Source organism: Aricia agestis, chromosome 1, assembly GCF_905147365.1.
Source record: "Aricia agestis chromosome 1, ilAriAges1.1, whole genome shotgun sequence".
NCBI classification, from domain to species: Eukaryota; Metazoa; Arthropoda; class Insecta; order Lepidoptera; family Lycaenidae; genus Aricia; species Aricia agestis.
In genome coordinates this window covers 20,237,463-20,252,743 of record NC_056406.1, presented here as the reverse complement: position 1 = coordinate 20,252,743, position 15,281 = coordinate 20,237,463, and the positions used below count along the sequence as shown (strand labels likewise).

The 15,281-nt window shown below is 35.4% G+C and overlaps 1 protein-coding gene across 2 annotated transcripts; it reads left to right on the top strand.

The window, feature by feature from the left end:
- The first annotated feature begins 1,750 nt into the window (after positions 1 to 1,750).
- Positions 1,751 to 14,713, top strand: LOC121733593 (alpha-tocopherol transfer protein-like). Of its 2 annotated transcripts, none has more exons than XM_042123891.1 (8): positions 1,751 to 1,993; positions 7,431 to 7,583; positions 9,245 to 9,401; positions 11,863 to 11,986; positions 13,184 to 13,315; positions 13,465 to 13,575; positions 13,813 to 13,915; positions 14,479 to 14,713. In XM_042123891.1, the coding sequence occupies exons 1-8, from the start codon at positions 1,942 to 1,944 to the stop codon at positions 14,613 to 14,615; spliced, it is 969 nt and encodes a 322-aa protein (XP_041979825.1). In that variant the 5' UTR covers positions 1,751 to 1,941; the 3' UTR covers positions 14,616 to 14,713. The 2 variants fall into 2 exon arrangements, with proteins under 2 accessions (XP_041979825.1, XP_041979829.1); XM_042123895.1 differs by having other exon boundaries at positions 1,751 to 1,996; positions 7,435 to 7,583.
- Positions 14,714 to 15,281: the final 568 nt, after the last annotated feature.

Here is a 15,281-nt window from a genome sequence, read left to right as displayed (position 1 = left end):
TTACAGATCGAAGAGAAATTGAGATTTTAAAGGTCACGAATATTTACATTTGGCACTGTTAATTTTCTAAAAAGCTAGTGGTTAATATAAGAAGAGCTGTCTTGTAATAAATTATTATTTATTACTAGCTTTTCCTTACGTTCCTGTACGTAATAAAATCTTATCCGCCTACGTACCTCATACATGAAAAATGTTGAGTTTTGAACTAGATATTATGTTTTATCTTGCTAGACCAATGTTATAGTATTTAGTAATACTAAATTATTATTATATCTATTACTGTTGTAAAAATATATAAGTAATATGAGAAATTATTAGTATCAACTGTGATGGTGCTTAAATAGTTTTGTAATATAGCATACTTTAAACATTAAGTATTGTTTAATTTACCTATACCAGAGACCAGCTATACTTATGTAAAGATTTAAAGCTGCTACATAATATTATTGAGTACTTTCTTAAACCAAACTGTTACAGTTTACATTTTTTTTATTAAAGCAATTTAACGAAAATTTTTTAAACATTACAAATCATTATCCTAAATATTAACTCAACAATTAATAAAAATATGAATAATCTTTTGTTTTTTTTTTATTCCGGCCCCTCACTTGGGACCTCTGTTCCCCCTTCAGTAAGAAGGGACAATTATTTGCCTGATTTAGATTATTACAATTTCGAAATTTTTTATGAATTATTTACTTATAATTTTTTCTGTACATTTGTATCCTTATATCTGTTTTATTTAGAAGTCCTAGCTAGGATCCTAAGTAGGAGACTAATTAGAAGCTTCTTATTCCACTTGTCCTAATTTAGTAACTAAATCAGTTGTGACCACGCGGCGATTTTGACCAGACGTCTTCTTAATGGCTCCAGTTCTGTCAAAGCAACAAAAAATTGGTCTTCTCATAGGCTTAGCTGTTGGCTCAATGAAAATCAAAATAAATAAAAGGCGAAAAAGATGGTTGAAAGAATTTTTGCTTAACGAAAAATTATGAATTATGAACTTTCTGAACTACTTGGAACCAGCAGACTTTATAAATTACCTACGAATGGATTCCAGATCTTATAACATAATATAAATTGACTTTAATACAGATTTAGTAGTTCCCACTACAGATAAAAGGTTGAAACCATCTGGCAACACTGATTTAGTCAGTCAGAAGCCACATTTTTTCCGATTTAGGATTCTAATTAGGATCCTAGCTTTCTAAATGTTATTTCACTTGACTAAATTTTTTAGGATCCTAGTTAGGACTTAAAAATTTAGTGAAATGGAATAAGCACTTTACATAAAATGTATAAGGTTAGGTTAGGTTAGAGTTTTAAATATATATTAGAGAAGATAAATGTTAAGTATTAATATTATAAATGCGAAAGTCGTGTCTGTCTGTTTGTCTGTTACATCTTCACGCCTAAACCGCTCAACCGATTTTTCTGGGTATGGAGATACTTTGAGTCCCGGTAAAGGACATCTAAGGATACTTTTTATTCCGGAAAAAATTACGGTTCCCGCGTGATAAATTAATTTTTGGGCAACGGAGTTGCGGGCGTCATATTATCTAGTTATTCATAAAATATTACAATGAATATATTTATTTACTATCTGTGCCAAAATTTACCAAAATCGCTCCATCTATTCAAGCGTGATGCCGTGACCATGGTGATAACTGATAATGCTCATGATAGTCGCTTACCGTTGTGTTCGTACTTCGTGTATAATCTTCGTTTTCGATTAACACGCAGTGCAAAATCGTGTAGTGGCCAGTGGGTGATTGGCCGTCCCCGTACCTACACTACACTACTACTTCGGCTACGGAACACATTCCATTATCATTATTCATCAACAACATTCAACAAACGATAACGTGCTATTTTTGTAGGAATATAATAATTTGTAGTGTGTCTTTCGGTGTCAAGGACTGACTTCGTCTTCAAAAATAAATGAGCGTTAATTGCTTCGTGAAACTTGCGACTAAAAAACTGGTGACCAAAAGAGGTTTGTATATTTTTATATATCTTTGTGTGATTTTATATCAGAATTATCATTGTTTTGTCAAATAAAAAGTAAACTTAACAAAAATACGCGTTTTGGCTCTTTATCAAGATTCAAGGTTGTGCGCGTCTCCGCCTGCGTAAAAACAGTATCCCGCCTAAAGGAGTGAGCACACTGAGACGGGCCGTGTCGGGGCCCCGGCACGGCCCGTCTCAGTGTGCTCACTCCTATTTTCCCGCAATGAAACGTATCTCGTGTCCTACTCAGTGGTCCACTATAATATGCTTATTATCAAATTTAATCAAAATCGACTCTGTAGTTTCGGAGTCTATTCTAGCTTTATTGTTAAGTATCTACATATTTCTTATTGTTAAATTAGTATATTTTTTAGATCGCATACTAGGATACATACTATCAAAGTAGGTAACAGATTGTGTGAGGGCCGTGATGATAATAGCATTTTTTTCTATATAATTATTATATTATTATTTAAAAAAACATTCTCTAATAGGTACTTAATACTTATGTAACTTTAGGGCCGATTCACACCGGAATGGCAGCGCAGTGGCGACAATATTCAGTGACATATGATTTTAAACTTTATCTTCATTAGTGTAATACATAGTATCGCTTGAGAAACTTGGAAAATCTCGCGGCCGCGATTTCTCAAGCGATACTATGTATTACAATAATGAAGATAAAGTTTAAAATCATATGACACTTAAAATGCACGCAGCTGCGCTGCCATTCCGCTGTGATTCGGCCCTAAGACATCATAAAATTAAACAAACCGGCCAAGTGCGATTTGGACTCGCGCATGAAGGGTTCCACAGCAGCAATAAGGTTTATTTCTATGAAATTAAAATGTTTTTGATTTATTTTTATATTTCAGTTGATTTAATGAAAGTATTTACCATTTATGACGTACGTACCTATAAAAAACTACTTGCTAGATCTTGTTCAAACCCATTTTGCGTTGGTAGTTTTTATAGTAATGTACATCATATATATTTTTCAGAATTATCATGCCCCTACCACAGAATATACAATGTGTCCCGACACCGGTGTCCGATCCTTTAACGTCGTGATCTATGGCATATTTTATCGACAAATTGGCCCTCAAATTATTTTTCTCTCTCAAGGTTGTAAAATGGCAGCCATTTTAGTTTTTCTCGGGCTTTCACACTAATCTAACCAGAAATGCTCTTGTAAATATCCTATGAAGATAAAAGATCTCATTTGATAGCTAAATTTGTGGACTACGCTTACACGTGCAATATGTTATAAATTTCGGGGAATTAAACATAGAAAAACCCAAATTTATGAAAAAAATATTGTGTATTTTTTATTAATGGCTTTTTGTGAAAAATCTAGCACATTAAACTGGTTCTTTTTTATTTTTAAAAGATAAGAGGAAGTTTTCGTTTTCTAAAATTCTTTTACTTTAATGTTTTAAGTCAGATAGTTTAGAAGTTATAACGATTTTCTTATGATAAGGTGGTCAGATTAGTATGAAGCCAGAGACATTTTTTTTTTTTCAAAAGTTGGAGAAAAAAATAATTTGAAAGCCAATTTGTCACTAATATAAGCCATACATCATGAGTTCAGCTATCAAATGGGACCTTTTTTATCTTCATAGGATATTTACATGTGAAGTACTGGTCAGATTAGTGTAAAAGCCCGAGAAAAATTGAAATGGCTGTCATTTTACAACCGTGAGAAAGAGAAAAATATTTAGAGCCAATTTGTCGATAAAATATGCCATAGATCATGACATTAAAGGATCGGATACCGGTGTCGGGTCACATTGTATATTAGTAGTACCAACCCCTACTTTAGAAGTTAGAGGAGGGGGGACACACATTTTACCACTTTGGAAGAGACTCTCTCGCAAACTATTCAGGTAAGAAAAAAATGATGTTAGAAACCTCAATATGATTTTTGAAGACCTATCCATAGATATCCCACAAGCATAGGTTCAATGAATTTTTTTTTCTTTATAATGGTAGCTACTTTCCATCAGGTGACCTATTTGCTCGTTTGTACCGATCCCCTCTGAAAGGCTGGCAAAGCTGAAAGTACTTGTAAATTTTCTTATATTGCGAGGGCACATGTTCGTTTGCCCCTTAATTTCATAAAAAACGTTTGTGGTAAAACTTACAAAAAGAAATGATATCCCACCAAAAACATTTTCATGTAAAAATGTTGTCAACATAATATAATAGTTCGTGGTGTCGAAAAGTTGTGAGATCTCATGTAGAGCCAAGTTTCTAACCCTAAATCTAAAAAGTAAAAACCTTAATTTTACACTTTAGTCACGGCAAATTACTTGATTTAATGTGTCAGCCGCACGGCAAAATACTTGATTTAATGAGCTCTCGTAGGGCTCGACTATATTATTTCTCGTATTGACAACATTTTTACATGAAAATGTTTTTGGTGGGATTTACATTGACTTAATTATTTTATTTTTATTTTATTTTATTCGAAAAAACAAACAATGACATAAAACTCAATTATAGATTGAGTACTTATATAATATTAGAACACCATTTAAGAGGATACACCAAGGGCGAGAGAAATTGAAAATAGTTATTTGAAAATGTATTGCTATCTCACCAATCTCAAGTCTACCACCGCGATAGAGACAACACGAGAAAAGTTCTAATAAAAAAACAGAAAATCTTCGATTCGTTGTCCGCTGATTCCTTCTCCAAAACTTAACCGATTTAAGTACTTTTTTCATTAAGTATTAAAGCAAGGCTTGAGCTGTATATGTATATTTTTTTTGTATATTCTAGCCAGTTTTGTTTTCTGGGTGTTTGAACACAGAGGAAAATCTGGTCATTTCTTTGGTTTTTGGACGTTCTTATCTTTTTTAATAATAAAATTCTGAAAAAAAAGAAAACATAGGGACATGCTAATAGTGGCCATAGATATTCAGGAAAAAAATCATAACTCTACCGGCATTATCCAGGGAGGAAACAGGGGACAACGTTTGTATGGAAAAACGGCGACTCCTCTTAAGTACTGTACATGTTTTCACATATTATGACATTAACTTGTATTTAAAAATTATATTTTAAAACAAAAGAAAATACAAAAAACGTGCAACATGCCCTGCGTTCCGTTTAGCGTTAAAAACGATCAAAACGCTCAAAATAGGAGGCATTTTGAACGTTTTGATCGTTTTTAACGCTAAATGGAACGCGGGGCTAATGCTAAAAAATACATTTCCAATGATATTTTTATCATTAATTTAGCTAGGTACAAGAGAAAGAGAAAGCTAAACTAATATAAGCGAAGAGTCAAAGAAACGCATCAAACCAGCCACCAAATACCAAACAGAAGGCAAGGTGAAATTTTAAAATTAAGTTCTATGAATAAGTAGATCATATTATACTGTTAAAATAAATTATGATGATCTGCAGCTATTACTTATAGTTTTAGTTATAATGTATGCTAAAATAATGCCATTAGACATGTAATGGAATAGTACCTATCTACCTAGTTATTCATTTAAAAAAGAAACTTGCCCTTCAACATAATTATTATATTTAGTCACCAACATTTTGATATAAACAGGATTTCGATTTAAATAGAACAGGAAATGACATTTAATTGTATATTTGCATTAGTTTTATTTTGGAGCGTGGTCGAAATTGGAAACCGTCATCTTGTAAAGTGCCACTGAAGTGACAGCTGTTTTACAATCACACCCTGATGTTAATTGCATCCATGTATCATTGTGCATGTGGTCGAAATATGGTTTAAAGTCCAAAATACCATAAATAAGGCTTATAATTAACTGATCACCAGAAATAACATTTCACAGACAAAAATAGTAAACGATCACCAAATGGTGGTCTGTATTTATACAGATATGATAGATTTGATACGTGGGAGAGCCATGCTTCGGCACGAATGGGCCGGCTCGACCGGAGGAATACAGATTTCTCACAGAAAACCGGCGTGAAACAGCGCTTGCGCTGTGTTTCGCCGAGTGAGTGGGTTTGCCGGAGGCCCAATCCCCACCCTATTCCCTTCCCTTCCCATTCTTACCCTCCCCTATTGCCCTGTTCCGTCTTAGAAGGCCGGCAACGCACTTGCAGCTCTTCTGATGCTGCGAGTGTCCATGGGCGACGGAAGTTTCTTTCCATCAGGTGACCCGTTTGCTCGTTTGCCCCCTTATTTCATAAAAAAAATAAAAAAAAATAGGGTCCCGTTTTAATTATATAATTTTTTGTCAATCGAAGTGATTTATTTGAACAGAAATATCGCATTGACTTGGTCGCAAGGATTTGGTGATAACTGATAATTTACTATATTATTTGGCGTTCAATTACAATTTGATGTGTAGTCGTGACTAAAATAGCTGGTAGTATTGCAATTTTAGACTTTCTTTTTTTTGTGTTATCTAAGTATCTTTTTTTGGTAAACATGTTTAGGGTATCGGAGCATTTTTTGGTGGTCATTATATTTGTTCCCTAATAAACTCAGCATACTGGCCAGTTCTCAAGACGTTCATGAATGTATCCGACGCCATAATTATTATTGTGTTTGTGTGCAATGGCACATTTAAGTTTTAACACACCTGTGGATGTGTGACGACTGACGTATTGTAATGACACCCAACAAAGTCATAGTTACTAGAATCTGATGGCAAAAAGTGAGAAAAGAAATTGATTGTAGCACTACCGGGGTAATTGGAATAAAACATTTTGGTCCTGTTTTTTTCTTATGCTGCTTAATTAGTGTGAAACAAGCAAATATAAATAATCGGCCAAGTACGAGTCGGACTCGCGCACGAAGGGTTCCGTACCGTTAAAGAGCGAAAAAATATTGTTTTTGTATGAAAGCCCCGCTGAATTGTTTATTTTAATTTTATTATTAAATACAACCTAATAGTACGAATATACTTAAAGATTTTGTGAATATTTCAACTGCCTACCTGTTGCCATTATGGATTACGAGCAAAAAAGCCAAAAAATCACGTTTGTTGTATGGGTGCCCCCCTTAAATATTAATTTTATTTTGTTGTTATTACTTCTGTTATGTTGTGGAGACAGACAGACGGACAGGCAGACGGACAGACAGACGGACAGACATCGAAGTCTCAGTAATAGGGTCCCATTTTTACCCTTTGGGTAAAATTATCCAATGATCAAGGATATTTTTTGAAAATCTGCCATCCGATATTAGATCCTGGTAGACCCTAGCGTATATTTCGGATTTCGGAACGAATTACTATAATTGTCATCATTCATCAACAATAGCGCCTATTCTAGACTGTGTACTGCTACTGGGTTGTATTTTGGAACTTACCCATGAACTCTAGCTTATTTGGACTTTTTGAGCGACAGCTGTTTCATTCAAGAGCCAAAACGTCATATCAGATTTTATTATTGCTATAATAAACAGACGAGTAAATCCTATTACAGTTTGAACATGATATCAGTGAGACCCCTGCCGCCCGCCCTGGCGGAGAAGGCGCGCGTGGAGCTGGGCGAGACTCCCGAGGCGCTCACGGCCGGCATACAGCATCTCAAGGACTGGATACACTCCCAGCCGCACTTGAGAGCTAGGACAGGTGAAGTGAAGTTAAAGACGTGGTAATGTAGGTTTTTAAGTTCCTTTAAGATTAGGGGACCGATTCTCAAGCCTCGGATGTCGTTTCGATCGCAGCTGGCCTTCTCTTTCACGCATGAGACAGCATATTATGTGCGCAAGTGATAGCAAGCGATCGAATCGACGACGAATATTATGACGCGTGGACGTATAAAATATTTCTTATATTTTATCTGATCACGAAATCGAAAACTTAAAAAAAAAAAAAACCTGCTTAAAAATAAATAAGACAATCGCCTGATAATTACAAAAAAATTTAAGGAAATTTAAGATTGCTTCTTACTTAGCGATGGAGATGCAGCTACTAAGAAAATAATTAAAGTACTGTACATCATGTGTAACATGCAATCTTGCTTTACTAATTACCTAATTAGTTAATACAAAAACCGAGTCTTTTATTTTAATTAGGAATAAAATATTTTCATCATAAAAGTTTATTAAGGCCGTCCCCCGAGCAAACGACCTTGGCCATACATTTGCCGCGTTGCCGAGATCGCGCCAAAACCTATTATTTTTACTTATCTTAGTTCAAAATTGTCCTAAAAAATTTTAAACGGGGAATATGTAGTTTATGATATTGTCGATCTATTGGCGTGATCTTCAAATAAAAGTAATTTGTAAATCCTAAGGAGATGCTGAATGTATGCTTGAATTTTAATAAATTGGTATTACTTTGGAAGCTGATATCATGACTATAATAAATAAAAATAGAAAATTTAAAACGGGGAAAGGAATGTTGATATACTGAAGATTATTGCTGTATTTTTATTATAACTTTGTAGCTTTCAGATTATGAGTTTATAAGGCTTTAAATACGGTTAATTACGGAATCTCCGTAGGGAATGCCCTTAAGAGCGGGCTGCCAAATTTTGCTGTGTTTTCTAATAAGTAACGATCCCGGAAGACGATTGTCTTAAATGAAATTGAGATTTATTTAATAATTGTATATTTATCTGATTTTTGCCTAACGGAAAACACGATTCACTTATTTTGACTCGATAGTTATATTTTTCGAAATTATAAATCTTTATGGGCATTTCAACAAATATCTGTTACACAGTTTATTAAGTTACTATCATTTAATAACTTGCTCTACTACAATCACACACTTTATAAAATAATGGCTAAAGGAAATATTAGTATTGCATTTAATTTTTAAGTAATCATCAAAAACAGTTTTGGGACTTACGACCTTTACTTTCACGCTATAATGTGGGAATCGTTGTTACGCGATAATATTCACTGGCATCTGGCATTAGCTGCAGCGCAAAGCACATTGCTCGGGGGCATGATTCATGGAATCATTATAATATCACGATTGGAGGATAGCGGGGTGTGTAGGCTGGGCGTGCTTTGATATTTTTGAGAGCAGGCTCTATTTTATTTAATAAAATTAATGTCATAGATATTTCTTTAACAGCAAGTGATTTCAGAAACAATTCATTTCATTCCAAAAAAATCAAGGTTTAAACGTAATTTGAATAATAGTAAAATTTTAAAAAGCCGGATAGTCGGCGCTTTTTGCCGACTATTTCCGACTACAAAAGTGGCCGGATAGTCGGCTTTACCGACTAGTCGGCATATCTCTATAATTAATGTTCAATTTGAAGCGTATTATTTCAGACGACCAATGGTTGGCTACTTTTCTGCGGGGTTGCAAGTACAGATTAGACGAAGTGAAGGCAAAAATAGATCTGTATTATAGTTTGAGGACTATGGCTCCGGAAATACGACAATTAAAATATAATGACCCAAAACTGAATCAGTTAATAGAACGTGGGTGAGTTGAAATATTTAGCGTTTAAATTAACTTTAAACTAATAATAATAATTATAACATCCATACCAATATTGCGAAAGTGTCTTTCTGTCTGTTACCTCCTCCCGTTTAAACCACTGAACCAATTTTGAAGAAATTTGGTATTAATAATATACTTTGAGCCCTGGGTTTTTTTTCACTTTAGAAATATTCCCTTAAACTGCTAAACTAATTACGATGAAGTTTGGTATGAAGGTACCTTGAGTCCCGCGGAAGGACAAAGGACAGTTTTTATCTCGAACCAATTTACAGTTCCCACGGGATGACCGGATTTCGGCGTGACGAAGTTGCGGGCTACCTCTTGTCTTGTAGTACGGGAGCCCTAGAACAATGTAGTCAACCAAGTTGATTACAGAACCCTATAACGGAACCCTAACGAGCTGATTTTTTATATATTGATAGATGAATAGTCATATAATTTAAGAGTAACATTGCAGTCCTACAAATAAAACTGTCCGTATTTTAGGACCATCAATTCAAAGTATGAAATCCTTTCTATATCTGTTAGCTACCACTTTTGAGATTTTTCGCAAATAAAAATGTTCGTCTTATCAAAATAAAGCTACTCACAAAAAACTTTGCTTGATAGTAATAAAAAAAAATTGTGCTAGGGCTTCCGTACTATTTATAATGCAGATTTGGAAAAGTATAACACATAACGTCGATGAAGTACCAATACCTCCTAACTGACATTTTAGTCCAAAATTACTTTTTTATTACAATAGACATAAAAATCATATTCGCATAGATTGAATAGACTCCTATCCAACATTTCTTTACCAAAAAGCTTCCTGAGTTATGTGAAAATATCTACTAAGTGACAGAATTCATTCGTTCGTATGTATTTTATGGAAATATCTCCTAACTGCACGGACAACCGACTTCACTCGGGCGCGCTCTGCATTTGACTGATTAACTTCGCAGTTCCCACGATCGCTATTCGCTGCCAGGCGCCGCGCCAGCGCGTTTCCCGCTATTTGATAGAGCGAGACAAAGATGGTACCTGCGTTTTGATTTGATTTAGTTCCTGAAAAATACACTTTGACGGGGGTCTCGTAATTGAAACAGTCGGTTTTCGTTTTGCTCCTGGACAATTTAGGTATTGTTATTTTCAAAATATACTGAGATATTTCTTGAACCGGGTCACACTCAAATGGAGTGTGAGTTGTGACTCAGTCCATAGCGCTATAGAAAGAAAGCTTAAAAACCGAGAGATACATCTACCGAGCGATTACATTTCTGTGACGAAGGAAGCTCGAAAACATCCTTTCCCTTACGAAGCTGTTGATGTTGACTACAGTTTTGTTAAAAACTATGCTAGTGCTGCAACTTTTTTTTTTTTTTTTATGAAATAAGGGGGCAAACGAGCAAACGGGTCACCTGATGGAAAGCAACTTCCGTCGCCCATGGACACTCGCAGCATCAGAAGAGCTGCAAGTGCGTTGCCGGCCTTTTAAGAGGGAATAGGGTAATAGGGGAGGGTAGGGAAGGGAAGGGAATAGTTGAGGGTAGGGAAGGGAATAGGGTAGGGGTTAGGGGATTGGGCCTCCGGTAAACTCACTCACTCGGCGAAACACAGCGCAAGCGCTGTTTCACGCCGGTTTTCTGTGAGAACATGGTATTTATCCGGTCAAGCCGGCCCATTCGTGCCGAAGCATGGCTCTCCCACGTCTTGATGAACTTTCCGGCATTCAAGTATTCGGCCTGGTCGGAAAGCGCGGGACCCGACTGTAACAAATATTCGGGCCATCAGGTATACTGATGACGGAAAAATTACAATAAAATTGAATTTTGATGATGACTGGGTCGATTTACCGAATGCCTAAAATTTTTGCAGGTGTTAATACCTACTTACAAATGAATAACGCACCTCTTCCTATAACGACCACAAAATTTAATCATTTGCAAAGCATGAAAAACGTACTACCATCAGATTGCCATACATTTTACGATACATTGCCTAAAATTTAAGCTTAAATTCATTTAAGTAAAGAAAAATATGTACTTAAGTACATAAAAAAAGAAGATTTTTAGCTCTTTTCATTTTTTTAGTTTTCTTAAAGATTTTTTGAAAAAAATATTTATGTTTGGTTTCAGTTCGATGATTGTTAAATAAAAATAATTCAGTAAATTATGTGTTTTACTTACAAAAATAACTCCTAACATTAAAGGGATTTTCAAGTTCTAGAATCAATATCTCCTAAGTGACTAAATCCCTATAAAACGTAAACATAATCATATCTCTTCGAAACTAATAAAAAGGTAATGTATTGGAAACTATTTTACTATCAAAAGTTGATTAAAATAAATAAAACCTTATTTTTAATCATTTTTTTTCTTCTAGTGTAAAATTTGATTCTCAACACTTAGGAGGTATTGGTACTTCATCGACGATAAGCATAGTCATATAAATTGTTTTTCAGAACCTTTGTGATGCTACCAACAACAAGAAATGGTGCGAGGATAACTATGATGAGGATTGGCACCTATGACCCCAGCGAGTATACCGTATTCGACATGGCTTCACTTTACCAATTGGTTTATCAGGTAATAATGTCATTTTTAGCGTTCCCTACCCAAAGGGTAAAAACGGGACCGTATTAGGCTATTATATTATTGAGACAAGACGTCTGTCTGTCCGTCTGTCTGTCTATCTCCAGGCTGCATCTCAAGAACCAGTAAGCTAGACTTCTGAAATTTTCACAGATTATTTTATTTATTTTTGTTGCCGCTATAACAAAAAATACTAAAACAAAATATTTTTAATATTTAAGTAAGTAAATAAAATAAAAAATATTAAATAAATTAAGTAAATAAAATAAAAAATATTTTTAATATCTAACTCACACAACAAACGTGATTGTTTGGCCTTTTTTGCTCCTAATCAATAATGGCAACAGGTAGACACTTGAATTGTTCACAAAATCCTTAATAATTTTATTGTTCTTAAATAATAAAATAAATACTCCCATACAAAAACACAGTTTTTTTGCCTACTTCCACTCTATAATGGTACGGAACTCTTCATGCGCCTGTCCGATTTGCACTTGGCCAATTATTTATTTAAAGTCGACAAGCGCCGAAAAAGCAATGGCGATCCCTGAAAATCATAATTGTCACCATGACTTCGAAGTTGTCTTTACTATAGACACTTTGTTGTTGTTGAAAAGTTTGAGAACCACTAGGTTCTCAATCTTTTTTGGTGGCGGAACCCTCTAAAGAGTGTTATTTTTGACGAACTCCCAAAAATATAATGTTTTGTCTTTGTGTGAATTGTCTCCTCTCTATCTGGTGTCTGATGGCATTTCTTATGCTAAATACTCACATACGGTTTTTCTCGATCGAGCAATAACGTCTAGCAAAACCCGCGGCTCGGGCTTTCGTCCACACATGGCATTGCTCGATAGTTTTATCCTAAATTGATATATTATCCATCAAGCCGGCTCGATGCGAGCCCTCGCCCCTCGAGCGGCTAGATGCGAGCCTTCGAGCTGTCAGTTTTGCGGTCCACACAGTAATTATTACTCGATTTGGAGTAAAACTATCGAGCAAAACCGCATGTGAGTACTTAGCATAAAACCAATTTATGTATCGCTTGCGGAACCCCTATAGACCTTTGCGCACACTTTGAGAATGCTGATCTATACTCTATAGTATGACTTCGATCATGGGCTGTATGAATATACCCTACACGTTCGTAAAGCTCAAGTATGTCAATCAACACTACGATTTTCTCTTTGTCAGATAACTTTCATGGAGGACGATAATATGGCGGTGGCTGGCGTTGTCAACATCATAGACCTGAGGAACAGCAGGCTCGCCCACTACCTGCAAACTACACCGAGACAGTTGAGAAACCTCGTTTACGCTAACCAAGTAAGCGTCATGGAGAAGGATGGGTCTTCTTTAGAGAAAAGTCCTACCACAGGACTCAGAAGGAGTATACTAAAATTCTAAATATTGTTATAACAACAAAAACGCCGTTTCCTTCTAATAATAATATCATGTATTTATTTAAATTTCAGGATTCTTTGCCAGCGAGAATAAAAGAAGTGCATGTTATCGGAGCTCCAAGAATATTTATCGTTCTTATGAAGTTCATAAAGAGATTCCTGTCAGAAAAAATTAAAAACAGGGTGAATATTATGTATTTTGTATAAACATGAACCCGAAATATGTTTGCGCACTTGCGCCTGTATTGTATGATAATAATATCTTTAAGTATTTCCATAGCAAATCCAAGCAAAATCGGTTCAGTGGTTTGGGCGTGAACATGTAACAGTCAGACAGACAGACAGATAGAAAGACAGACACACTTTCGAATTTCTAATGTATGAATGTAATGTTTATATTATGTGTTTCGATATTTACAGATTTACATGCATAGCGACATAGACACGGTGTGCGAGTACGTACCCCGGGACTTGCTGCCTGCCGAGTACGGCGGGACGGCTTCTACTGTACCAGAAATTGGCGGTTCGTTACATGATAGGATTGCTTTGAATATACTACATAAGTATACTTTTTTCCCGTTAGGGTAATGTTATGGATCCCCGGCGGTCTAGGGATGGCCACCGGGGTATGTGGGACCAGCCAAGGCGTTGCACGGGCACTAAAACCCCAAAGGGGGGTCCTACTTTCCACTTAAGGCAGAGGCACGGGTTACGTGGGAGCGCGGCGGTGACACACAAATGCCGCACTACGTAAACTACCTATTATAATATAAATTACATTCCCAATTCAATTAAAACACATCCATCTTTCATCCAGTAGTCATAATATTTAAATGCATACGACAGCTTAACAGCCACACTGATGTTTACAATTTACTATTTAGTTAATTTTATTTTAAGGAAGATAGAAAATTGAGGAGGGAATAAAGTTTATGTGAAAATATTTATTAAATAATTTAAATACTTAATCAATTAATTCTTCTGGCTGCGACCATAAATCTGAATTAAATTTGTTTTGTTTTTTACTAACATCTAGTAATTATTATTTTTAATTACATGCATAAACATTATTTAATATTTTTTCAGAGTACTGGAAAGCAAAAATTGCTGAGTACTACGACTTCTTCGAGGAAGATCTACAGTTCGGCACGGAGGAGAGTTTGAGAGTCAAGGACAGCTTCGGCTGGTGGGGGAAGAGAGCTGCTCTCCGAGGCGACACATAAATAATTTTATATTGTTTAAAAAAATCTGTACATTGTTAATGCTTGAATAAATTGGTGAAACGAAAAGAATTTTTATCTATTAAAGAATGTTAATAAAAGTGTGTTATTATTTTATGACGATACAAACAATGTAAAATAAGTAATCTAAAATAAGCCCCGAGCTGAATGCCAGGATTAATACAAAATAATTAACCGATCAAATACTGGAAGTTGCTTTCGAGAAGATGAAGCAAATTTTTAGCGGGCTGATGATGAATATCTATATATTTATATAAAACTCAAAGGTGACTGACTGACATGGTGATCTATCAACGCACAGCCCAAACCACTGGACCGATCGGGCTGAAATTTGGCATGCAGGTAGCTGTTATGACGTAGGCATCTGCTAAGAAAGGATTTTGATCAATTCTATCTCCAAGGGGTTCAAATAGGGGATGAAAGTTTGTATATAATAATACTTCTTAACGCGAGCGAAGCCGCGGGCAAAAGCTCGTAATCTATACTAATAGCTAAGAAGTAAGAACGCTGTCGATTCAAACAAAAAAAACTATATCAAAGTCAGTCCACCTTTTTGGCTGCTGTCACGGACAGACACACGAACTAACAGACACCTCGAACTTTTAACATCCCTCTTTTTTCGAAAGGGAGGTAAAAATAAACATCAAA